The sequence below is a fragment of the Palaemon carinicauda genome, chromosome 1 (assembly GCF_036898095.1).
Source record: "Palaemon carinicauda isolate YSFRI2023 chromosome 1, ASM3689809v2, whole genome shotgun sequence".
Lineage (NCBI taxonomy): Eukaryota > Metazoa > Arthropoda > Malacostraca > Decapoda > Palaemonidae > Palaemon > Palaemon carinicauda.
This window is the reverse complement of record NC_090725.1, coordinates 288,916,277-288,943,068: the sequence shown is the minus strand read 5'-3', so window position 1 is coordinate 288,943,068 and position 26,792 is coordinate 288,916,277. Positions and strand designations below refer to the sequence as shown.

General features: G+C 40.5%; 1 protein-coding gene across 5 annotated transcripts in view; it reads right to left on the bottom strand.

Annotated features, from left to right (window-relative positions):
* The window catches only part of LOC137657630 (glutathione hydrolase 7-like), an 85,930-nt gene that overhangs the window by 15,282 nt on the left and 43,856 nt on the right, over positions 1-26,792 (bottom strand). For all 5 annotated transcript variants that reach the window (XR_011047172.1, XR_011047171.1, XM_068392042.1 and 2 more), the window contains exons 6-11: positions 24,811-24,998; positions 13,964-14,055; positions 12,444-12,642; positions 6,986-7,163; positions 4,610-4,775; positions 4,306-4,459 (exon numbers count right to left, since the gene is read on the bottom strand). Coding sequence is in view for 3 of the 5 variants with exons in the window: in XM_068392042.1 (XP_068248143.1) it covers positions 4,306-4,459; positions 4,610-4,775; positions 6,986-7,163; positions 12,444-12,642; positions 13,964-14,055; positions 24,811-24,998 (977 nt within the window). In the remaining 2 variants the exon portion in view is untranslated. The remainder of the gene's footprint in view (positions 1-4,305; positions 4,460-4,609; positions 4,776-6,985; positions 7,164-12,443; positions 12,643-13,963; positions 14,056-24,810; positions 24,999-26,792) is intronic.

Genomic DNA, 26,792 nt, shown 5'->3' with positions numbered 1-26,792 from the left:
GTTGCCCCATAGATACTTGAGTAAGTGACAGCTCACTTGAGTAAGTTGCCCCTTATATACTTCAGAGTAAGTGACAGCTCACTTGAGTAAGTTGCCCCATAGATACTTGAGAGTACGTGACATAAGTGACAGCTCACTAAAGTAAGTTGTCTCATAGATACTTGAGAGTAAGTGACAGCTCACTTGAGTCAGTTGTCCCATAGATACTTCAGAATAAGTGACAGCTCACTAGAGTAACTTGCCCCATAGATACTTGAGAGTAAGTGACAGCTCACTAGAATAAGTTGTCTCATAAACTCTAAACTCAAAATTGTAAAGCATAAAATGCTAGATTTTTCTTGAAGGAATTTAGAGATGCTATATCATCATTTGATTAAATATCTTATAGAGCCTGGTAAATGCTAGCATTCCTCATTGTTTGTCTCAATCAATAACCCTGTAAAAAATCCTACTTCAGACCATCCTGAAGAGCAGTGTACAAATCATTAAAAGAAACTGTAAATCTAGTATGAATGTGGTTTCTACAGAAAAATTTTTTGCTATTCTTTAATCACTTGAATTTCAAGAAAAATCAACTTACCTTAGATAGCAAAATTAAGATTATATACTCAAAATCAATGGGGTTCTCTAACCATTACCAGACAAGAATATTTATCTACAAAATGAGATAACTCACTCAATTTTGCCTTAATTTCCTTGATCACTGAACTAGGGGTAGGATCCCTTCCTCTCCTCCTCCTTGGTCCCTAGGGAGGCATATCCGATTCTTTAAAAATAAATGAAATCTAACAAAAAAGTTAACGGATCATATTTTACGGGTCTGGGCTGAGTGAGAACTCCGTGTAAACTAGCTCAGTTGGTCAAGTTTAGCCCATAAAGGTTCTTTCAAGTTGTTTGATCTCAGTATTGTTGTTAGATCTCTAGGGCACGAAATGCTCGAAAAATTTGTTCAATCACCGAATTGTTAACTTCTGGGACATTTGATATCAAAGGTATTATTGCAACTCAATAATAGATATATTAGGGTTAAAATTGACAATACCCTGTTAAGTACTGTGGCTTTTAACAACATTGTTGAATCTATTTCTCTAAAAGTCAAGGCTTCAATAATTGCCGATGACTTTGCCATTTATATCAAATCTTATTATGAGGCTACCACTGCATATAATTATTTGTAAAGATCAAGTAATGCAATTAGTAAATGGGATGATGAAAACAGGTTTTGATTTTCTTCCTATGAAACTGTTTCAGTTAGATTTAACAGAAACAATTATAATGAAACTAATCGACATCTTAAAATCAAAGATTTACTTATACCCTATGAGAAAGAGATTAAACTTCTGGAAATAATATGGTACAAATTAATCTGATCTCATACCACTACTGAAAGCCAAAGAAAAGACATGTCAACATTTCAAATGTAATGTTAGGCTGTAACTGGAATGCTGATACAGAATACCTTTTAAGATTATAAAACTCATTCTGTCACTCCAAACTTGATTATGGTTGCTAAATCTATTCATTAGCATGTGCAACCAATTATGGTTACTAAATTTACTCAGCATGTGCAATCAAACTTCAGCGAATTTATATATAATGCAGGTCTAAAGATCTGTTTTCCAGCTTTCAGATGTCATCTGGTAAGAAGTTATTGCTTACATATAATGAAAAAAGGATGGATCTTTTCTCTGTGAGGGCAAAGCAGTCTCAAAAGATCTTGGCTGACCACAGGAATTTAGACCTCTCCACGAAAAAATTTCTTCAAGCCAAAACTTCAAAAATCTGATCCTTTGTCTGCAAAACAGAGGGAAGGGAGCTATAGAGAATTAAGTGTTTCTAAAATTCCACAGTAAATTTTAGTGTGACCACAACAACAAGTCAACTGAAAGAAGGATGATCCTTAATCTTTAACGTCTCAAGAAATACTGTACATCAGAGGAGATGCTTTTAACATGACAACCATAGCACAAGTCTGCCAATTACAGGTAATTCTCACTTAACAACGTTTCATTTAACGACAACTTAAACATAAGACAGGTTTTTTTTGGAGAGGTTTGGTATCTGTTTAATGACGATCTCATGTAGTTACGAACTTACAATGCACAGAGTGCAATGGCAGGAAAGTTCTTCAAGAGCTTGGATTCTTGAATCCCACTGGTCCAACTCCACAATGTCCATCATTCTTCACCCAGACATATCCAAGTTGAGAAGGGCACGTCACACACAGGAGACTGAAGTGTTTAAAAAACTGTCCTCTCAATTTGCAGCATTTTACATGTTGAAAGTGATGGCCGTCTTTCTCACAACGAAGCAGCTCAATTTAGGAAGAAACAAACAGATCAAAATCATCCAGACTGCAGTCTATTGTGCCTGGAGAAGTTGATCTTGTTCAAAGACTTTAAATGTAGTGATGCATCCACTCTTGGAATTCCATCAGGAGTGAGATCTGTCTCTCACCAAAGTCCAGCTTTAGACACAGAGTACATCTCAAGCCAGAGATCCTTCCATGAGATCCCCAAAACTGTTCTTGGATCTCCAAATGAGCCTGTTTGCAATATTGTATTACTCCAAACTTCCAATCTATGTAGTGCCAAATGTGGATTCTCAGGCAGTTACAAGAGATTCCTAAAACCTAGACTGCAACAGATGGTCTTTTATCTTTCTGTTTTCTCCGAGTTTGATTTAGAAAGTCTCAAAAATTCTATTGGACTTCACAGAGATAGCTGTGCTCATGGGTCCATTATAGCAAAACACTCCACAGTTTACACCCCTTCAGGGTCTGAGACTAAAGTCACACCATCTCTGTTGAGCACAGTTGTATCAGAAAGTTGAGTCAGAATATCTTCATTCTCTCCTTTCTGACCCAGAACCTTCATGTCTAAATTTTCTCTTCTGTATATTCACAGCTATCAACATTACTTAACTGGTGAGCTATAAGTGATCTTATTCTACCAGACAATAGTATGGAAGGCATGAATGGTCTTCCTTGGGGATATGAACCAGTATCAGATAATTGGTTATAGGTAATTTGGTCCTTGTAGTGCAAGTATAATTCATTGTGCTCTGGAACTAATCCTCCAGGACCTCATGGAATCTAACACCAAAAAAAGAGGATTTTAAAATGGAAATATTTATTTTTGGTAGGTGCTTTGTAGTGACCAAGACCCTGCCACCTCTCTTAGAGTCATGAAGGGAAGTGGGACATAGGTGAAACATAACATATTTGGAGTCAGTAGTATTTTTCCTAACTATACAAACCTCAGTTCTTTATATAGGAGCAATAACAGCGAAGCTGGAATAGATTAATAAGAATTTTAACGATGTTTCAACAACTGTTTGGGTTGTTACTAGTTGGTAGCAGGAAAGCAACAACCTCCCCTCTATTCACTCACTACTACACCACTTAGGTTCTGGATGAGACTTCCAGGGGTAGGTGAAGGCAGGTAAATTTGTGTAAGGAACTTAGGTTTGTATATTTAGGAAAAATACAAATTACTTTCAAATTTGCAGTTTGTTCCTACACAAATAAAAATTTTGCTCTTTACATAGGAGACTCATCCTTGGGAGGGTAAAAGTCCCCTTTCCAACTGGCTGGAAACATTTACGTCCACTCTCAACCACAGTGGAAATCAAAGTGGTGTTGTAGTGAGTGAGCAGGGTGGGGTGTGCTTCCCACTACTGACTAGTAACAACCCAAACTGCTGTTGACACCTCGTTAAAAAGTTTCATAGCCGTATTCCAGTTCTAGTGTTATCATTACTCTTATACAAAGAACAAGGGTTTGTATTCATGTAGGAACAAATACTCCATGTTTAAAAGTGGATGTCGGGCATAAGTAAAGGCTTAGGGATTGTCTTTAGCATTAGTAATAATATCAGTGGGTGTACTATAGTCGGTTAGCAGACAAATTCAGCATTGGAAGTGCCGTGAGGGGTTCAATATGACCTTAACCTGTGGGTCTCCCTTATACATATTGGGTCCGTGCATTGTACAAAGATACACTGACCTTAAAGCAAGAAGACAATATTTCTTTGGTATATCACGTACTGGATTCCATGTTCTAGCCTTTACAAGAAAGTCCTTGGGGCTACAAAGCTCCTCCCCAAAAATGTGCTTTTCCTTTTTCAAAACAACCTATTTTGCCATGGATACGTAATTTTTCGTGTATATTTTCTACAACAGTACCTATTCAACTAAACGTGTATAAGATAAGCCACATATGGCCAATCTATAGATAAATGGGTTTGTGATGAAACCACTATAGAAGTTACAAGAAAATAAAGTACTTTTACGTCCAGAAATTACCTTCTCGATAAACAGGATCTACACCAGGTTTCACTGTGAGACGAGGCTGAGCAATTGCTTCTGTTAAATTTTTATGACGAATGATTAGCTGGCTTACTATCTGTACTGCTGCACCAACATCAGGACTAGATAAAACAGCACGCTGGCCACAAACCTGTTTGATATATGAAACTGGAATATTGTGACCTATAACAATAACATATTATAAATTCATCACATCTATTCATTATAAAATATATAGGCTTTTAATTACAACATTTATTGCAATTAATAGTGTCATTCAATCTCAAAGCACAATACTCACTTGTTTATGATCTGTGAGAATAACAGGAGTGTAAAGAGTGAGAGGTCTTGGTCGTGAGAACTCATCTTTCTTTGGAAGTGGAGAAATTGGAAGACTACTCAGGTGGTTATTGAAAAGGATCCCATGTTCTGTCATCAGTCGCGAACCAAAGTAGCTGCCAAGTCCACTGTTGAATATATAATTTGTAACATCACCTCTAAGTGAATTAATCTCATAAAAAACTATCCATTTTTACACATTTCTTGAGAAGTACAAAGGTAATTAATGCAGATGCATTACAAACAAAAAAACAGTTATAAATGCAAACATGTCAAAACAGAATTCTAATTATAAAATTTATTATTTCTATACTCACCTGATGTTATTGATTTGTTGTCAAAGCCGACTCAATGTTAACGTTAACCCACAAAATAAAAATTATCCTCTTTACTCCCTTCAAGAGGCTTATGTCTCTTAGCCCACAATGCAAAATTTAGTGACTAATACTAACAACTACAGTGTGGATAGTTCACATCTGCCTTGTCGTCAGTCTCAAAGTTAAAACTAATATCCTAGGCTCTTGACATCATTAGTCAGTGGGGAGGAGGGTGAGAATGCATATGAACATCAGGTTTCACCCATTAATAAAATTAAAAGAAGCCAACTTTTATCAACCACATCCCAGCACTTACTAAAGCACCTAAAGCTCCACAACCTTAATAGGAAAACTAATATTGCAAAGACAATTTTTAATGAATACCTATTTGGTATACCACTGACATACTTCTAAAAACTCTTTCCAAATAAAGATTCCTCCAAAAAATTTTGCTATGTAGCTGCACTTCTAATATGCACCTAACTTTCAAGTCTTTCATCTGACTTGGATCCTTCTCCTTGTGAGCCTCTGTAACCAATCTTTTAATCACAAAGGACTTGGCCTTTTTTAGACAAAGGGAGATCAGTAAAACTAACCCCACAAAACAAATTAGGAAAATTTCCCTTTATGTCTGCAATTCTGATAAAAAAAAATTCTACATCCCTCACCATAAAACAAAATCTATTTTCTGAAGGAATTGTAACTTCCTTTTCCTAAAAGGGAACTTAAAAGAATGTGGAAAATATTTTGTTTTAAAATCCTTCATTGCTCTAAAAGAGATAAAATCATCTTATGTTCTCCAATACATATGAATGTATGTATGTATGTTCTCCAATACCTAAAACAATAGAAAAGAGCTTTTAGTTCACTAATGTGCTTAGCCAAAGCTAATGATAATAGGAATAGAATTTTAGCTGAAAGATCATCCAAATGTTCAAAATCTGAACCTTTTTAATATTCCAATACAGCAATACATCTAGACTCCAAATTTCCTCTGAGTAATGGAGCTTTTTCAATAAAAAAGGGCCTAAATACATAGGCAATAATAACTAAAAGATAAATCCAATACTAGATTACTGAGGACATTATTAAGTATGTACCTAAAACTGTTAATAGCTGAAATGATAGATATCTTTTTATAAAAAAGGAAATGATAAAGTTTACAATATTATCCACAGCAGTTCTAGTTACTGACACGTTTCCTGACTGCACCAAATAAAATTAACATGCCAATGACTTTGATAAAGTTTATCAAAAGACTCTTTGGAACCTACAATAGACAATCAAGAATGCCTTGAAAACCTGAACTTGATAATCACCTGTTGGACCATGGCAACTATGCTACTTATGCTTTAGATCAATAAAAACATAGATTGCTGTGACTAAAAGGGGACACTGTCTACACAGTATCTACTTCCAGCTGGAACAAAGGGTTTTCCATGTATCATAGCAAAAAAAAAAAAAAAATTGAATAGCACATGAATCCCAGGAGAGAGAGAGAGAGAGAGAGAGAGAGAGAGAGAGAGAGAGAGAGAGAGAGAGAGAGAGAGAGAGAGAGAGAGAGAGAGAGAGAGAGAGAGAGAGAGAGAGAGAGAATGCACTATATTGAACTATAATGGAAGTTAGAGAGTCAACATTGCTGATACAAAAGTAGAATGCACTATATTGAACTATAATGGATCTTAGAGAGTCAACATTGCTGATATAAAAGTAGAATTCACTATATTGAACTATAATGGATCTTAGAGAGTCAACATTGCTGATATAAAAGTAGAATGCACTATATTGAACTATAATGGATCTTTATTACACCATTCTGCAGTGACATATTTGCATACATTGAATTGTACAATTACAGCACTTGAAGGTAATTTACAAGTACTCTACTATCCAGTAAAGCAAAATTACAGCCATATCAAATAAGGTCTCATATTACCCCTTAAATTTCTTACCCTGGGAGGGAATTGAATTCAATACTGTACTCACATAAAAGTAAGGTTAACTATATCAAAATAACTTACGCAACAACAGTTACATATTGATCAAATGTGTCAATGACTGAGACAGTGGTAGCAGCTTGATCAGATATCTCTAGAATTGTAGGATCAGCCGGAGTAATTGTTGAATCTACTGATGCATTAACATATGATTTCAAAAGCTGTTGTGTTACGTTCTCAAGGGATGGTTCTTCCACAACAGCTGGAAGTAGAAATTACAATACATCCATTAATGAATATAGTCACACAAAACTATATACTGTACATAGAAATAAGAATACTTTTGTTGGAGGAAATCGAAATACAGATAAAAATATAAGCCAAAAATATTCGCTAGGGGATGTCTTTTGGCTTTTAACATCATATTCATAATCAGGAAGTGATAAAAGTAAATTTGCATTATATATACATGGTCTAAGCAGGATATTTTCACAATCCTCTTGTTTAAACAATAAATACAAGATAATGTTTTTGAGGGATGAAAGTGTAAAAGAAATTTTTTTAATGGAAATATCAAATGATAAATGGTCTAGTGTTATACAACATATCGTCACCCTCATAAACTAACTGCCTAAGTCATTTTCTCCACTTGTTGGGAAATCAAAAAAAAAAACCTTCTCATTTCCTAATTCTTTATATCATTATCTTCACCTTCAATTCATAAATTCTTAAAAGAAGAATTTGTGAATTAGAATTTGTTAATTGAAGCTCAACACAATGATATAAAGTATTAGGAAATGACAAGTTTTTTTTTATTTCCCAACAAGTGGAGAAAATGACTTAGGCAGTTAGTTTATGAGGGTGACGATATTCAAATGTAAATATCAAATTGAATTTAAATATACCAAGCATAATATAATCTATAACATGATATGATAAAAACAGATACCGTAAATACAAGTAGCATGACATTTAAGAGCTATATAACAAAAATAATAAATAAATGTGACTGGAGCAGCCAGGGTCTTTAATCTTGATCCCCGGTGGAAAGATTCCACCTGAATGTTTTCTTTATAGCATCCTACATAGTTTTTGTTAAAATACACAACTAAAAATCCATGTAAATATAGAAGGGCAGTGTACACCCATACCAAGATGGCCCAAGCGTGTATCATATCTGAACTCTATAAACCTAGTGTAATGATTCTATGTAGGGTTACATCAGATGGAAAGTTTAGCTCTCCATTCTACCACCTTACCTATTTCTATTGCCTTCTACCTAAGAAGAGAAATGCATGTAACACCTAGGCATCATTTCATTATTCATCCTCCAAGTCATTGACCCCAAATCAGCTATAACTGTCATCCTGAATGTATTTACCTATGAATATACATTTGGAAGTGGTGTGAATGATGATTGTAAATAAAATAAAATGAGTTTGAAGTTTTAAGAGATCAAATTTTTGGTTAGTGCATGTGGTGTACCAAGAACAGAGTGAGAAAATGTGGAGATATGTAGACATACAAAAGTTGGCATTCATGAAATAATACATACATACATAAACCAAGGCACTTCCCCCAATTTTGGGGGGTAGCCGACATCAAACAAATGAAACAGAAAAGGGGACGTCTCCTCTCTACATTCCTCCCAGCCTGACAAGGGACTCATGAAATAATGGCTCAGAATAATTCTTTAGGCGAGTTCAGTCATGTGGAAAGAATGGACAATGTAAAGTGTATATTGTACTGTAATTGAAAAAGTCTTGGACGTACTAGGAATGGAAAGAACAGATAGCATTTGTCAATTAGCTAATGGACTTGTCTTCTACGATACGAGACATCCAATGGCAGCCATCACTGACTGGAGCAGAGGAGGTGAAAGCCTTATTACACTAAGCAATATTGAAAGTGTTCCTCTCCAGAGACCCTAATTTGTTGCAAAGGAGGTCGACACCTCTCACTATGTGGCAGATGTCATCTGACCCCTATGGAGGATGTCTACATTGTTAGAGCAGGAAGAGCATTGAAATACTACTGCCAGAGAGTTACTAGATCATTTAACTGGCCAGACAGTACTACATTGGATCTTTCTCTGGTTACGGTTAAATTTCCCATTGCCTACATGTAAACCGAATAGTTTGGCCTATTCTTTATATACTCTCCTCTGCCTTCATACATTTGACAACAGTGAAATTATCAAACAATTCTTTGCACAAAGGGGTTAACTACTGCACTGTAGTTGTTCAGTGGCTACTTTCATCTTGGTAAAGGTACAAGAGACTCTTTAGTAATGGTAAGCAGCTCTTTTAGGAGAAGGACACCCCAAAATCAAACCTTTGTTCTCTAGTCTTAGGTAGAGTTATAGCCTCTGTACCATGGCCTTCCACTGTCTTGGGGTGAAGTTCTCTTGCTTGAGGGTTCACCTGTGCACATTATTCTATCTTATTTCTTTTCCGCTTCTTTTTTTTAAATTTTCATAGTTTATATATGAGAATTACTTTATTATTACTGTTTTATTTAATAGTTAATTACTTCTCTTATAGTTTAATTATTTTCTTATTTCCTTTCCTCAATGGGCTATTTTCCCTGTTGGAGCCCTTGTGCTTATAGCATCCTGCTTTTCCAACGAGGGTTGTAGCTTAGCAAATAATAATAATAATAATAATAATAATAATAATAATAATAATAATAATAATAATAATAATAATAATAATAATAATAATTGGTTATAGCTATGGATATGGAATTCAGTTACATATTAATTATCTTACTGCACCACCTTTAAGGCCCTGTTAGATATAATTAATACTGTCCAGGAAGACAATACAATAGAACAGCAGCAGTGACTGTGCCTAAGTCATATATATGCACAGAGTGATGCCTGCAGTTATTTATTTCTTCTTGAATTCTTACCACACATATTTGTAAGTAAACTTTATGTGAGCCATCACATCTGAAGCTCTGGTAATTAAAAAAGGCTAGGGAGACAGTATATGGAATTAATATATAGATATGCCTTTAATACCATCAATCTACCTACATCATTTGTGAGATGTACTCTTCTTTGGCACCAAAGGTGAGGATTGCAAATTTACCACCTTAGTGACCATTTCAGCAAAGCGTGGTAGATCTTTTTCAACTTGAAATCTAAGTGTATTTAGTTTATGATGACATACTGACCGATTGACTAGCAGTAGTGAAAGACTATCAACAAATCACATATCATATTTAGTTTTCTCAATGAGTCACCTTTGCAGCTCACTACAGATGGCATGACTAACTTGGCTAAGTCCTACTATAGTATCTCCACACCAACTACAAGGTTCACAAAAGTTGCCTGTGCAACTTGAAAAAGTAAGGCAACTCATAAGATGAATTACTAACAGTGAGGCAAAACTACCAAGTTGACAAGCATTAGTGCCAAAGCCTTCACCAGCAAATGCTGCATATGACCATCAATAATGACAAGCTTATCCAACTTTCACGAAAAGTTCATCAACAGCTCGAACACATACAAGTAGGAACTTAGGTCTGGATACAAGAGCCAGCACCAAAGTTATGCGACTAGTCAGGTATCAACAGTGCAAACCATCCATACTATCAATGAAACATCAATGCTATCATTACGTAATAGGAAATACCTAAGAAGGCTCGAGGGGAGACTTCCTATGACTCCTCCACCCAGCCACCAACACATCTACTACTCCTCTACATCACACTATAAGGCCTCTACAATAAACGAGAATGCTTCAATATCCAAAAGATTTTACAAGTTAATATGTTTAATGTATTTTTTCCAGTCCGCAAAGTAGCTTATATAATGAATTATTCTCGCTATGAAATTCAACTTCATTTACAATGTTCTGTTGTTCTCATGCAAGAGTAAACTAGTTGCTTACAATCATCATATCCCTTTTACTTTATATTTACTGCACCCACAATAATGTAGGGTCATTACCAATTTTAAAATCATAATATGCACTCATTTTGCGCATATTTGTATTCACACACATTACGACCCTGATGGGAGATGCAGGACAAGATTATGTCAAGACGTGCCCTCCACCCATATCTACCTCTAGTATAGAGAACCTTGTACCGTTGAGCGCCTGCCAATTTGAGTCACTCTGTAGTAGCACCTCATGGTGTTAACATTGAGGAATAATGTAAAGAAGCTTAATGGTCCATTTTTCCAGACAACAATTCAGAAAGGAATGATCTATATATTCAGGAGGTGCAAGTGTGTATATAATATAGATTTAATGGAGCAGAGTCAAAATATACTATGTAAATCAAAAGGAAGCAATAACTGCCTCAGCAATAACTTTTCTATGTTAAGACATAACATTAGTAGAAAAAATATTTAAAAGCATTAACTCAAAATATAATATAGCTTACATAAAAAATTATTGAAAGGTTAAAATTCAACTTAATCTTCAATATGGGCTTTGCAAAAAAATCATTGTAAGATAGAGTAGAATATTAAACTAAAAGATTTACCTGCACTGAGTAGATACTCCCCATAGGCTACTTTTCTGATATCTCATCATCAGATTTACTACTACTACTACTACTACTACTACTACTACTACTACTACTACTACTACTACTACTACTACTAGCTAAGCTACAACCCTAGTTGGTAAAGCAGAATGCTATTAGACCAAGGGCTCTAACTGGGCTCTTAATAGGGAAAAATAGCCTAGTGAGGAAAAGAAACAAGGAAATAAATACCAGTAAATTATTTGAAAAGAAATTAATAGAATACAAATCTCTTCAGATTACTAATAATGTTAAAATAGATGTGTCATATATAAATTATGAAGTGATCCTCATATCAGCCTATTAAACATAAAAACATTCACTGCAAGTTTGAACTTCTGATGGAGGTGAAAAACTCAGAGCATAAGGCATTCCTGATACTTAAGGTTTTCATGAAGTGAGCCAGATACTCTACCCGTTGATAGGAGGAAAGAAGCATTCAGTCTAGTTATTTCCAATTCTGGATCCACCAGGAGCTTCAAGATCTTTCTTCTTACATAAATTCTTAATTCAGTCTTCCTCTCAAAATACTGTAGAAGTAGTAAGTTGGTCAAGCCACCAGCCGTCCATTGAGATATATCTTTAAAGTTATAGAGTCCTTTAACTTGGATTCCCCTCTGGTTATAGCTCATTTTCCTTTGCCTAGTAATGGGTTAGGTACTGCACTGTAGTTGTTCAGTAGCTACTTTCCACTTGGTAAGGGTAGACAAGGCTCTCTAGCTATAGTAAGCAGCTTTTCTAGGACACTACAAAATCCAACCATTGTTCTCTAGATTTGGGTAGTGCCATGGCCTCTGTGTTGTAGCTTCGATGATAATAATAATAATAATAATAATAATAATAATAATAATAATAATAATAACATAATTACAACAGAAAAAGTTTGCAACTTTGTACAAACATATGTGACTCAACAGTGGAAAATAAACATATGGTTATTTCTAAAAGACTGGAAATAAAAATGGTTAAGAAGGTCCCAATTTTAAGTAACTAAACCTACCTAATTCAACAAAGGATCGATAACTCCTTCTGACAGCTTCAATGAAAGAATGATATAATACAGCTGTACTTGCTTGTGTAAGATTTGAATTTTTGAGTATTTCCAATGCCATCAAAAGCTGTGGACCTCCAAATGGTGCTGGGGCAGTAAATACTGTATAATCCTCTAATGGCATGTGAATACATGATCGTTCCCTTACCTTTAAGAAATAGAAAATTTGTCAGTAAATAGATTAACAACTATTTCAGTCAACTAAATGACTGTGATTAATATACAAACAAAACACAGCAAAATCAAAATGCCAATTCCATGAGATAACAGGTAAAACGATAAGTCATAGCTTTAATTTACGGAAAAATGCCATTGTTGCCACTTAGTATTCCTTAACAAAGTCACCTGTAAACTTAATATCTTGAATCAAATGAGTATCTCTCTATCAATGAATACCTGTTGCATTAGTACCTATTACTGCCATTTACAATAAATGAGGCTACTACTGTAATTCTATTACAATACTGTACAATATTTCATATTTGATGCCAGGTTATAAAAGAATCAAATAAAATTTCTCTACACAGTGCTTCAAAATCCTACATAATTTGAACTGACTTACAATTTCTATAAGAAAAATAAATGGAAAGTGACAGTGAGCTCTAATTTTTAATATTTTAGTGTATCAGTAAAAAATAAATCCATCATACACTTATGAGCAAAAGCAAACCAAGTGTGAATGCAAAAATTTTTCAGGCAAAATAATGAGCACATAAAATTCAAATTACTAAAAGCAAGATTCTTTTATAGATAAAGATTTTTTTCTTTGCCCAAAATAAAATTGTTAAATACGACCACAATACACTTGACAAGATTATCACGTGACAATGTTGTACTGTATAGCTTATTATATAGGAAAGTTGTCAAGACTTACTCAAGGTTTTCATTACATAATAAAATTGATTTAAGAAATTAGAACTCAAAGACCTTCTCCAGCTGCAATCTGGTGGAGAAGTGGTTTGAAAGAATCCGACCTTGTTTAGAATTCTTTGTCGAGATGCTTTTGGAGGGCTTAGGGTGGCTTTAACATATTCCATTGAAGACCTAGCCCAGTGAAATATCCTCCTTGGGATTACTTTTGATTTTGTGAAATTGATCAGGAAATCTAGATCATGAAAAACTTGCAAGATTTGATTTGTGTAAATGAGGCATAATTCTTTGGATGAGTTGTAAACGTGGCCTCTTGAAAGGAAGAATGGAAATAACTGTATTTAGTTTTATGGGGCTAATGTTGCTGTTGAGTTGGCTTCAAAGAAAGCAATAGGAACATCAGGGGAGGTTCATAGAAATAATTCTTTCTACAATATATATATACTTATAACCAAAAAGGAGTCTACCACCTGTTTTTCATACACAAAATCTATAAAACCATGAGTCTACTCAGTAATAAAACACCAATTCATTAAAATACACTTTGTATATCAGCATTAGATGCAATTACACTGCAAGAAAAATAAAACTGTACTTACTTTATAGTTTATAAAATCTGTCACATGGATATCAGAACCTGCACCTCTTAAGGCTTTGATCTCTTCAACTCCATAGTCAAGTGCATAAAAGCCTGAAAAAGAGAGTTCAAAATTATGGCAAAATTATAAATTTTAAAAGTAATTTGTATTTTTCCTAACTATACAAATATGAGTCCTTTAATAGGAGTATGATTTTAATGAGGTGTCTTTATATATTGGCAGGCAGTAGGGTAACCACACCCGACTGCCAACTCACCAAGTAGCCATTCTGGACTTCATCTAGGGCTTGTGGGGTGGAGGAGGTGGGAAGCGTAACTTATAGGACTCAGGTTTGTAATGTTAGGTAAAAATACAAATCACTTTTAACATTTGTGATTTGTTCCTACATGAATTCAAACCATCCTTTTTTAATATTATTATTATTATTATCACTAGCCAAGATACAACCCTAGTTGGAAAAGCAAGATGCTATAAGCCCAAAGGATTCAACAGGGAAAACTAGCCCAGTGAGGAAAGGAAACAAGGATTGGTAAGATCATTCCACAACTTGGTCACAGCTGGAATAAAACGTCTAGAATACTCTGTAGAATTGAGCCTCATGATGGAGAAGGCCTGACTATTAGAATTAACTGCCTGCCTAGTATTACAGCCAGGATGGAACTATCTGGGAAGATCTGAATGTAAAGGATGGTCAGAATTATGATAAATCTTATGCAACATGCTAAATGTACTAATTGAATGACGGTGCCAAAGATTAATATCTAGATCAGGAATAAGAAATATAATAGACCGTAAGTATCTGTCCAACAAATTAAGATGAGAATCAGCAGCTGAAGACCAGACAGGAGAACAATACTCAAAACAAGGTAGAAAGAAAGAATTAAAACACTTCTTCAGAATAGATTGATCACTGAAAATCTTAAGAGACTTTCTCAGTAAGATGACAAATTTGGAGATAATTTGTATTTTTCCTAACCATACAAACCTTAGCTATTTACATAGGGTATTACTTTCGGCGTAGCTGAAATGGCGAGCCATTAGATTTTTAACGAGGGTTAACTACCCCCACGCTAGTTAGCAGGGGTAGGGGAGGGGTAGCTAGCTACCCCTCCCCCCTCACACACACACTGGTGAACTGACTCACTTCGCTTAGAGGTAGGACTTGTCTTGGGGGACAGGGCTGGCAGGCAAATATGTGTAAATAGCTAAGGTTTTTATGGTTAGGAAAAATACAAATTATCTCCGAATTTGTCATTTGTTCCGTAACCAAAATACAAACCACGCTATTTACATAGGGTGACTTACCCCTAGGAAGGGTGGAAAGTCCCCAGCCATACTGGCTTTGGCTTTACCCGGGGACTCAGAATCCGAGAAAAAGAGTCCCTGCACCTCGCAAGTTCCTTGCTCCGCAAGGAGCATGCAGCCTACATAAGCTTGTGTGTGGAGGGATGAAGCGTGACTTGTCCTAGGCAGTCGACCTGAAGACCTTTAGATGGAATTCTGGACAAGGACTTTCCCAATACCACCTCGTCATGGTATGGGAGACGCGACAGTATTATCTAAATACTAGGAACACAAGGAAGCATGGTTTACCTGCAGAGGTTTGAGGTCAGCTATGCAGAGAACCTAGGATGCTGCTTTCCCCAAGAGAGGGTAGGATGAAGAAAGAAGTAAGGGCCAGACATACCTCTTTCATTCATGCAGTCTGACACCGGGTAACAATGCCCTCAACCTTCTGCTACTTGTCCATCAAGTAGCCTAAGGTTAGACCAGCTGTTGTGTAGCCACCACAGGCCGATAGAAAAACGTATCGAGGCTCCTGTGAGTCACGTCCTGTAGGTAGTGGGCTGCGAAGGTCGTCCGATGCTTCCAGACTCCAGTTTGTAGCACCTGCGTCACAGAGTAGATTTCTTGAAGACCAGTGACATTGCGATGCCTCTGACATCATGTGCTCTAAGGCTACATGACGGAGGAGGGTCTGCATTCAGGGCGAGATGGATGGTCCTTGAATCCAGGCTGCAAAGGTATTCTTGGTGACCCTCCTCTTCGTCCCTCCTGTGCTCACAAACAGGGCTTGCACGTGAGGACGAACTGCAGCAGTTCTTTAAGATAACACCTCCGACTCCTTACTGGGCATAGTAGGAGAAGGCCTGGGTCATCTGTTACAGAACGGAGACTTGAAATCCTGAAGGAGTCGAACCGAAGGTTTGGGACTCCAAGATCTTGAGTCAAGTAACCGACTCAAGGACGAACCCGAATGTTACCTCTCCCTATCTTCTTGAATGGGAGAAGTCGTACGAGAGACCATGAAGTACGCTGATACGCTTGGCCGAAGCCAGAGCGAGCTGGAGCACCGTCTTCTAAGTCAGGTGCCTATCAGATGCCTAGCGTAATGGTTCACAGGGAGAAGTCTTAAGATCCCTAAGAACTCGAGCCATGTTCCATGGAGGAGGTCTCACTTCCGACTGGGTGCAGTAAGTTCGTAGCTTCGTAAGGGCGAAGAAAGATCCCGCGAGGAGGAATTGTCTAACCTACGAGCCTGAAGGCCAGGCTTGAGGCTGAGCGATAGGCTTTACTGCCGAGAGCAAAAGGCGTATTTCCTCCCGCAGATGGACAATAACTCCGCTAACGCTGGAATAGTGGCATCGAGGGGAGAGATATCTCTCCCACGACACCAACCACAGAAGACTCTCCACCTCGCCTGGTGGACCCCTGCGGATAACTTCGCAGGTGTCAAGACATCCGCTCCGCGACCTGTTGCGGAACGCCTCTCTCTGTGAGGAGATGCTGGATGGATTCCAGGCGTGGAGCCGAAGCGGAGCTACGGCTTGTGGTAGATGTAGTGGTGTGGTTGCTTTAGCTCTTGTCGTGGGGGAAGCTCTCTCGGGAGTTCCATCAAGGGATGCAGAAGGTCCGGAAACCACTCTGCATGATACCGTAGTGGAGCTATCAGAGTCATCGACAGGTTGACCGATAGTCTGGTCTTGTTGAGCCCCCCTTCCCCTCAGACCCAACGGTGGCAAGGCGTAGACGTCGATGTTGTCCCAATGATGTGGGAAGACATCTCGGCAGGGTGCCTTGGGGTCTGGGGCTGGGGAGAAGTACAGCGACCGCTTGAAATTCAAGGTTGTCGCGAATAGGACCACAAGGTCAGGGCTTGTTGGCTACTGGGGTTTCCAAAGACCACTCGGTACTCTCTATCTGCGATGCTCTGTTCCGACTGTTGGAGAGCACATTCCTTTGTCCGGAATGAAGCGAGCCGATAGTGGTATTGAGTGGACTTCGGCTCATCTCAGTATCTCTACTGAAAGATGGGAAGACTGTTATGAAAAGGTACCTCCCCGCTTGATGACATAAGCAACTACCGTGGTGTTGTCGCTCACGGAGTGACTCGCCGGGGCCTGTTAGAACTGTTGACGGGCCAAAATATGGCCTTCATCCCTAGCCAATTGATGTGGAGGTACCCTTCTAGTTCTGGCCATAGGCTTGAGATCCTTTGGTTCAGAACGTGGCCCCCACCCCCTTTCTTTGACGCGTCCGAGGACAGCATCAAATGCGGAGGAGGGACGAGAAGATCCACTCTCTAGCAAAGGCTTCGTAGGTCAACCACCACTGCAGGATCCCTCGTGCGGCGGGTCCCATAGGACCAGAATGTCTGGGGAATCGTAGTCTTAATTCCACCAGGACCTGAGTCGCCAAAGCAGGAGACTCATCCTGAGGCGAGTGTTTGGGACTAGAGGGGTCAAGGAGGAAGGTGACCTAGGAGGCGTAACCAGAAAAAGGCTGGAGACTCTCCTCGCCTGAGGAAAGGTTCTACGACTCTCCTCCGCCTTGCTATCCTGTCATCTGGTGGGAAGGCTTAACGGAGATTGGAGTCTAATATCAAGCCAAGATATCCCAGTTGTTGCGGTGGAAACAGAGAAGACTTCTCAAGATTTACCATGATCCTTAGATCTTGGCAAAGTCCCAGAAGCTTGTCTCGGTGTCGAAGAAGGGTCGATACCGAAACTGCCAGTCATCCAGAAAGCGAAGGAGGCGGAAGCTGCTCCTGTGTGGACATGAGGATTCGGGATGAACTTCCTGGTGAATGCCTGCGGTGCTGTGGAGAGATCGAAGCACAGCACCTTGAACTGGTATCTCTGTTGCCTAGGCTGAATTCCAAGTACTTCCTGTAAAGACGGATGGATTGGGATCTAGAAGTACCTGTCTTTCGGATCCAGTACGCACGTGAAGTCTTGTGGTTTCCCTACAAGTCTGATCGAATCTGTTGTACCATACTGACCGAAGTTTGTACGACAAACTTGTTCAGGGCTAAGAGGACGATGGCGGGTCTCCAGCCTTCAGGCGCTTCTTACAAGAAAGAGTCGTTTGAAGAACCTTGGGGGGAGCCGCCGCCAACCTTGGAGAGCATTCTTCTAGAGCATGGTCTCGCCCTCTGCCCGAGGGGCTAGCCCCTTTGCCGATCCCATGGCAAAGGGGCTCAGCGACACTGGATTCGCTGACAGGGGAGGTAGAGATGCTATGAAACGGGACACGAAATCCCTGGCTGATCATGGAGATTGTTCAGGAATCGGCCCCGAGTTGCTGCCACTTGAAGGCGCAACTCCAGACATCCCCCCCCACTGGGGGATGCAGGTAGGGGGTTGCCAATCCTAGCATTTGCGGCCTAGGCTGCCCCCTCTAAGATTATTGCCTTCCCAGGAGGGCTCCTCGCCCTTTGTCCCTGACAGGAGGGGGGAAGCTGCATAGACACCTTGTCTAGCTGCCCGTGCCGGTTCTGAAGTCCTAGGCTGAACGAGGCTGTTGAAGTTGAGGTGCTGGAGGCTTGTAGGGACTGGATGTAAGCGCCTTGGAGGAGCGAATCGTGATACGATTTTCTTCACCTCTCAGTCGCTCGTTCCTTGTCCTTAGGCTGAAACAAGCCCCTTCCAAGGATGAAAGAGTGTCTGGGTTTGCCGATATCCACGGTAGGGACATTCGAGACACCTCTCGGTCACTGCATCTCAATGCTTCAACATCGAGTTTGTCCCCAAGTTAGACGCTTGGTGTCGGGAAACGATGGTGCACGTGTCCGAGAGGAGGAAAGTTCCATAACCTTCCCGGAGCTTCCTTGAATAAAACCTTGGGTCGCGACCGGATGGCCAGAGACTCAAGCTCGATGATCAGCCACGAGGAGGCCTGCCTGGTACCCTTTGCGGCTTCCTGCTGGTCCAAGATTCCCAAAGTCGAGAATGTCACCTGCCGGGCGGAGAGTTTCTCGAGGGAAAAACCCCCGGAAGGCCCGTTGCACGGAATGGTGGAGAGGAAGAGCTAAATCAGGCTACCCCATGTTCTCGAAGTATTTCCTCTGTTGACGACTGACAGAGGCAGTGTCAGCAGCCACCGTTGGAGGGAAGGGGATCGGGCGATCCTGAGGAGAGGGATGATGGGGCCTGCCTGAAAAGGGAGAATAATGTTACCCAGACTCTTCTGAAGATTCTTCTTGCTCTTGTACGTGCCATGCTCTGCGCTTACGAGGTGAAGATCGTGACTATGATGATCTGAAAGTATGCGCTCCAGAAAAACTCGCCAGGTTGCCCGTGTTGCGAAACCCGACGGGAATCGCGTTCGAAATCGCCCTTGGGGCTCGCGCGATGGTACAATCGTTGGTTCGCGTGCGGGCGAACGTGTGTGCGCATGCGCGCGAGGACGCGTGGGCGCGGTCGGAAGACCGAAAACGCGTAAGCGAGCGATGGCGCGTTGGCGAGCGATGGCGCGTTGGCGAGCGATGGCGCGTTGGCGAGCGATGGCGCGATTGGCGAGCGATGGTTCTTTTGCGGGAGATGGCGCATTGGCGAGCGATGGTGCGAAGCGACCGATCGCGTATAGGAGAGCCAACGCATGGCTGCGTACGGTGATCGGAAGCGTGGCCGCGTACGGCGATCTGAAGCGTGGGCGCGTTGGCGCGTTGAAAACGCTAGCGGGCAGGCGAAGAATCGCGTGCGATCGCTAGGAGATCGCTGGCGCGTAGGAGATTGATGGAGCGCGGTTGCGCGGCCAGAAGATATCAGCGAGGGCCAAAACCAGATGGTGAGGTTGCGCATAATAGCGAACGCTCGTGGGCGAGTACAGAAGACTTCTCGTGGGCGCGCAGGCGCTCAGAGACTCGTTCAAATCTAGAGCATAGGAGATCGTCGGCGAGGAGGCGAAAGGAATCATCTCTTTCGCCTCCACCCACATCTGGAAGCTCGTGGAGTACGCTGGTGCGCATTGCGCATATCAGGAAAGGGCGTGCAGATGTGCGCCGGCCAGCAGGCGATAGTGGGCGTAAAAAGAAGGAACAATCTCCTTGCCTGTGCCTAGATCCAAAAATCGTGGGAGCGAGGGCGAACGTTGGCGCGCATTGCGCACAAAGAAAAGGGCGCGCAGGCGATCATGGGCGTACAGGAGACCGTTGGCGCACAAAGCGCGAGCAGGAAAGGGCGTCCAGAAGTGCGCTGGCGAGCTGAAGAGAGCTGGCGAACAGAAGGTCTCAGAGGCGCAGGTGAGCGCTGGCGATCAGGAGGTCCGCAAGCGCGCTGCTGCGCGTAAGTGTGCTGCTGCGCGCGAGCGAGCAGGAAAAACGTGGGCGCGCAGGTAAAACCTGGCACTTAGGGACTTACCCACATTGTGGAGTAAGCCCTTTTGTCCCGAAGGGACCGGTGCTCATTGGAAACGAGGTACGTTGGCGCCCACTGCGCATCTGCGTACAGGAGAAGGTCTGGCAGGAGGATCCTCTGTGGGGAAGGTGAAGATGAAGACGACCACAGGCAGGAGCACCATCATCAGACCTCCGAAGAGGAGTCTCTGGAGTGAACTCCCCCAAGGGGGAGAAGCACTTGCAGGAGAGACAGTGGCATCAGCTGCCCCCGAAGGGGACTGAGCCCTCAGCAACAACAGCAGAAGGAGACCTCGAAGAGAAGTCTCTGTGGTGAACCTCCCCCCCGGGGAAGAACACTCGCAGGAGAGACCGTAGGGCTCAGCTGCCCCCCGAAGGGGGCTGAGCCTTCAGCAACAACAGCAGGAGTCCTCCGAAGAGGAGTCTCTATGAGTTCCTCTCTCGCGAACGAGAGAGGAACACTTCGTAGAAGAGACTAAAGATGGAGCCCATAGGGCCGAAGGGTCAGCAAGTGACCTAGGAGCAAATCTCCAAAGAGGTGCTCCTGCAGCTGCTCAGCCCCTTGAGCGTAGCTGCAGGTGCGACTGCTCAGCACCAAGAGCCTAGTCGCACAAAAACTATGATCCGAGAATGTAACCGCTCAGCCCCTTGAGCAAGGTTACAAAAGCGGTCGCTCAGCACCAAGAGCAAAACCGCCGGAGGACCAGGAACATATCATAATTATTAATGGTAAGAGAAGTTTCCCCCGTAAGGGAAAAAACCTCAAACCTGGGCAGGGAACCTCCCTCGGAAGGGAAGTTACCCACTCAAGGAGGCGAACCTCCTGAGGGTTCTAAGATGAACTGAAGAGCTGTCGGTTGTCTCGGGAGAACTTCCAGGAGAAGGAGACACGCCCCTGACAAAGTCCTATAGAGGAGGCAGCAACAGCTGACTCCCTGAATCCCAACAAGACAGCTCTGCTTCGTTGTCACATTAGGCAAACGGAAAAACGGATCGTTAACTGTGAAAATTAAAAGCAATTAGTTAACATTCATTCCCCCGGGAAGACTCCGAAGAGGAAACCCGAGGGAAAAGAACACAAGAATTACATAACAGGCAAGAGCCCTCAACCCCACTTACACTCACGGGAAGGGGGAAGGGCGAGAACTGTAACTAAAACAGAATTATAACAGTTATAATTATGCAATTCATTAAAGAATGTTCACGAAAAGTAAGAACGAAAAACCCCGAAGGGAAACGTTCTAAAAAGCTGAAAAGTTAACAAATACAATTAGATTTTATAATAAAATTATAATTGAGATAAAAAGTACTGCGTAGCAACTCCACCCAAACGGAGGAGCTATCGTAGTATGTAGAAAACGTAGTAAAAGGGTGAACGACCTCCAGAGAGAGAGAGAGAGAGAGACCGTAGTCAAACTACACTCTCGCGTTCCTACGCTGAACCCCACCTTCCCCCTAGGAAAAGAGGAGTAGCAGAGAAACAAATAATAAGTCCAGCGATGACGACTCCCCACGGCGCCCGTGGAAGGAGCCGACTGAAGGACCAAGGAAGAGATCCCGGTCCATGAAATTACATCGTGGTGCCCTGACTGCCGGCGGCTACACGGTGATATCGTACACACACACACACACACACACACATAGCACGAACACTGAAAAGGAAACTTACTGATTTCTATACTCAAATATATACATAAACATAAAAATATGTTTACATATATATATGAGTACTGTACAAGAAAAGTAAGTAATTAAGTAAAGACAAAACAATAAATGCTAACTAGCGCGGGGGTAGTTAACCCTCGTTAAAAATCTAATGGCTCGCCATTTCAGCTACGCCGAAAGTAACACCTAATTTGTTTCTCAAAAATAAATTTCCTATCGAGAAACACACCTAAAATTTTTAAAAAGTCATACAAAGTTAAAGAAACATTATCAATGCTGAGATCCAGATGTTGAGGAGCCACTGTCCTTGAACAACTTACATTCACACTTTGAGTTTTGTTAGGATTCAACTTCATACCCCATAATTTGCACCATACACTAACTTTAGCTAGATCTCTATTAAGGGATTCAGCAACCACAGATCTACATCATTCAGGAGATGGAATTGATGCAAAGAGAGTAGCATCATCTGCATATGCAACAAGCTTGTTTTCTAGGCCAAACCACGTCATGTGTAGGGCTATATAGCGTGAAAAGTAATGGGCCAAGAACATTACCCTGTGGAACACTAGATATCACATTCCTATACTCACTATGGTGCCCATCAACAACAACTCTTTGAGATCTATTACTTAGAAATTCAATAATAATGCTAAGAAATTACCCAACCACCCCCAACTATTTGAGTTTGAAAACAACGGCCTCATGATTAACACGGTCAGGGGCAGCACTAAAATCAAGGCCAATCATACAAACTTCCTGGCCACAATCAAGGGTTTTCTGTACAGCATTGGAGATTGTAAGAAGGGTATCACATGCTCCAAGGCCTTTACAAAAACCAGATTGCAAACAAGAGAACAGATGATTAACTTCGGCAAACCTATTAAGACGTTTTGCCAAAAGATGTTCAAAATCTTTAGATAATATGAGAATTATTGAAATTGGGCGGTAATCAGTTGGACTTGAGCTACCACAAACACATTTACATAGTAAAGTAACATTAGCAATCCTCCAACAAGAGCTAAAAGCTCCTCTTATTGGTAACTTACGCAAAATAACAGATAATTTTGGAGCTAAAAAATCTGCAGTTTTCATAAAAAACAAAGGAAAAATACCATTTAGGTATACACCTCTATAAGCATCAAGGTCCATCAACAGAGCTTTAATTTCATGAGATCGAGAAGCTAAACTAGTTAGTTTAGCCTCAGGAAAACAGGAATGAGGAAGTTCGAGTCTCTAATTACTCTGCTTACTGTCAAACAAATCTGCCAAAAGGGTTGCCTTTTCCTTTGGACAGTGAGTGACAAAGACATCTGTTTTAAGTAAAGAAGGAACTGTTGCATCTATGCCAAAGAGTGCAGATTTAAAGGTAGTCCACCACTTATGTTACTGGGTTGTACCAGAAAGGGTTTCTTTTATGGTTAGATTGAGGCACATTCACCTTAGCATTAAGCATCTTTGGATAAGTTCATAAAACCCTTGCAATCCCATGATCCCTTTAATACCCTTGCCGTTAACCCCTTAAAGGCATTGCATTCTTTCAGATCGTTTGAATTCCCATTCAGCAATACTTTCTCAAGATACTGGACACCAATCTAGATCATTATGCCCTGGAAAGGTGTTCTCTGACTTAGCAGGGTCATCACAACTACAGACCCATCAAGAAGGCTGTGCCAAGAAGAGACTCCATGTTGCTGAAATTGAATCTGTCAGAAAACTAATGGATGATTTATCAGTACCAGCAATGCTTTAGGTGGAGACTGAAAAATCACAGACTTGAGGAGGACCCTTTCCCTGTGCCAGTATGAGTGAGGGAAGATCTATATATCCCTACATTTTACTGCAATTAATGGAGTCTCATCACCTTTATATAGAGAAGCATTGGGATGCAGCCTAAGGGAAAATTCCAAAACAAATAACCAAGGGTTACCCTCTTGCAACTCCACAGAGGAATTGGCTACTACAGACTCCTCCCCTGCCACCAAATCTGTTCCTTAATTGATACATAACTGAAAAGTAAAACTAAGTTGGAGTTCCTTTTATGCCTTGCAAATCCAAAGGGCAAGGAACTGCAGGATGCTAAAGATGAGCAGAGAGAGGTTGAAGAAGAATAAAGAACCTAAAGAAGCTGTAATGAACTGCCATGAGGGACCAAATTAGAACATCATCAATCTATACTAGAGAGAAGGGTTAAGCAAGGGCCTCAAGCTGGTTGAAGTTGGGAGAGAAAGTAGCCTTCCCAGAGATAGGGATTGTCAGAACACTACTAAGAGGAAAAACAATTCTGAGAGAAGAATCCAACTAGTGCCTCTAAGAGTAGACTGTATCCACCTCTGTGGGACCAAAGAATATGGCATCTACTGCATGGGAATAAAACTGCTTTCATACTAATTATGAAAAAAATAAATAATACATGATTTACAGGAATGATTCATAGAAACAATAATTTGCATTACACTTGTATACACTGTTAAAAGTACCAGAGAGTTTCCTTTTCAACACTTTCAGGTTAATATATAAAAGAATAAAACATAAATAAACTTACTATCAGCCCCATTAAATGCAATGGTTTCCAAAAGCTTTGCATAATTTTCTCTTTTTAAATAGTCACCTTCTTTCAGCATCAAACCTCTGGGGAAGAAGGTTTTCTCAAAGGGAGTAATACCATCAACTTGAGTCACATTCAGTTTCTTCAAGGCATTTTCAAGGTGTGCTGAGACATTGAACCCATCTCTGTATAGGTAAAAAACAGAATATTTAGAACAAAATCTATTATTTCTATACTTTTCCTTGTTTCCTTTCTTATTTTCTACACTACCATCTCAATAAAATACTAGAATTTCTAAAAAAAATAATTTGTATTTTTCCTAGCTATACAAACCTGAGTCATCAGAAAAGTTTTACTCCATTGCTGTTTGGCTACAACCAGAAGTAAGGAAGATAGGAGCAGCTGGGTCAGTGTGACTCAAATTGCTTAATTATTTTAAAAATATGTTATTTTCATTAGTAAAATAAATTTTTGAATATACTTACCCGATAATCATGTAGCTGTCAACTCCATTGCCCGACAGAATTCTACGGAAGGGATACGCCAGCGATCACTATACTAGAAGGGGGTGTACTCACCAGCGCCACCTGTGGCCAGGTACTGCAGTACTTCTTGTTGACACCACCTCAATTTTTCCTCGGTCCACTGGTTCTCTATGGGGAGGAAGGGTGGGTCAATTAAATCATGATTATCGGGTAAGTATATTCAAAAATTTATTTTACTAATGAAAATAACATTTTTCAATATTAAACTTACCCGATAATCATGTAGCTGATTCACACCCAGGGAGGTGGGTGAAAACCAGTGTACATGACTATAAGATAGCTAAGTATCCCGTATTTCATATAATCAGTTATTCAAAATAACAATGAAATAATAAGTACCTGGTAAGGAAGTCGACTTGAACCATTACTCTGCCTTTAATAAGTTCGTCTTCCTTACTGAGCGCAGCGTTCCTCTTAGGAGGCTGAACAACTCTAAGGTGCTGAAGTATACAGGGCTGCAACCCATACTAAAGGACCTCTACACAACCTCTAACCCAGGCGCTTCTCAAGAATGAATTGACCACCCGCCAAATCAAAAAAGGATGCGGAAGGCTTCTTAGCCTACCGTAACAACCCAAAAAAAACAACAATAAAAGCATTCAAGAGAAAGGTTAAAAAAGGTTATGGGATTAAGGGAATGTAGTGGCTGAGCCCTCACCTACTACTGCACTCGCTGCTACGAATGGTCCCAGGGTGTAGCAGTTCTCGTAAAGAGACTGGACATCTTTAAGATAAAATGATGCAAACACTGACTTGCTCCTCCAATAAGTTGCATCCATAATGCTCTGCAGAGAACGGTTCTGTTTAAAGGCCATCGAAGTGGCTACGGCTCTCACTTCGTGGGTCCTTACCTTCAGCAAAGCAAGGTCTTCATCCTTCATGTGAGAATGGGCTTCTCTAATCAGAAGCCTTAAATAATACGAAACTGCGTTTTTGGACATAGGCATTGAAGGTTTCTTGATTGCACACCATAAGGCTTCTGACTGTCCTCGTATAGGTTTTGACCTATTAAGATAATATTTTAGAGCTCTGACAGGGCAAAGAACTCTTTCTAGCTCGTTACCCACCATGTTGGAAAGGCTAGGAATTTCAAACGATCTAGGCCAAGGACGTGAAGGAAGTTCATTCTTAGCTAAAAATCCGAGCTGTAAAGAACATGTTGCAGATTCGGATGTGAACCCAATGTTCTTGCTGAAGGCGTGAACCTCACTAACTCTTTTAGCTGTTGCAAGGCAGACGAGAAAAAGAGTCTTGAGAGTAAGGTCTTTGAAGGAAGCTGACTGGAGAGGTTCGAACCTAGGAGACATAAGGAACCTTAAGACTACGTCTAGATTCCAGCCTGGAGTGGATAAACGACGTTCTTTAGAAGTCTCGAAAGATTTAAGGATGTCTTGAAGGTCCTTGTTGGAAGAAAGGTCCAAACCTCTGTGGCGG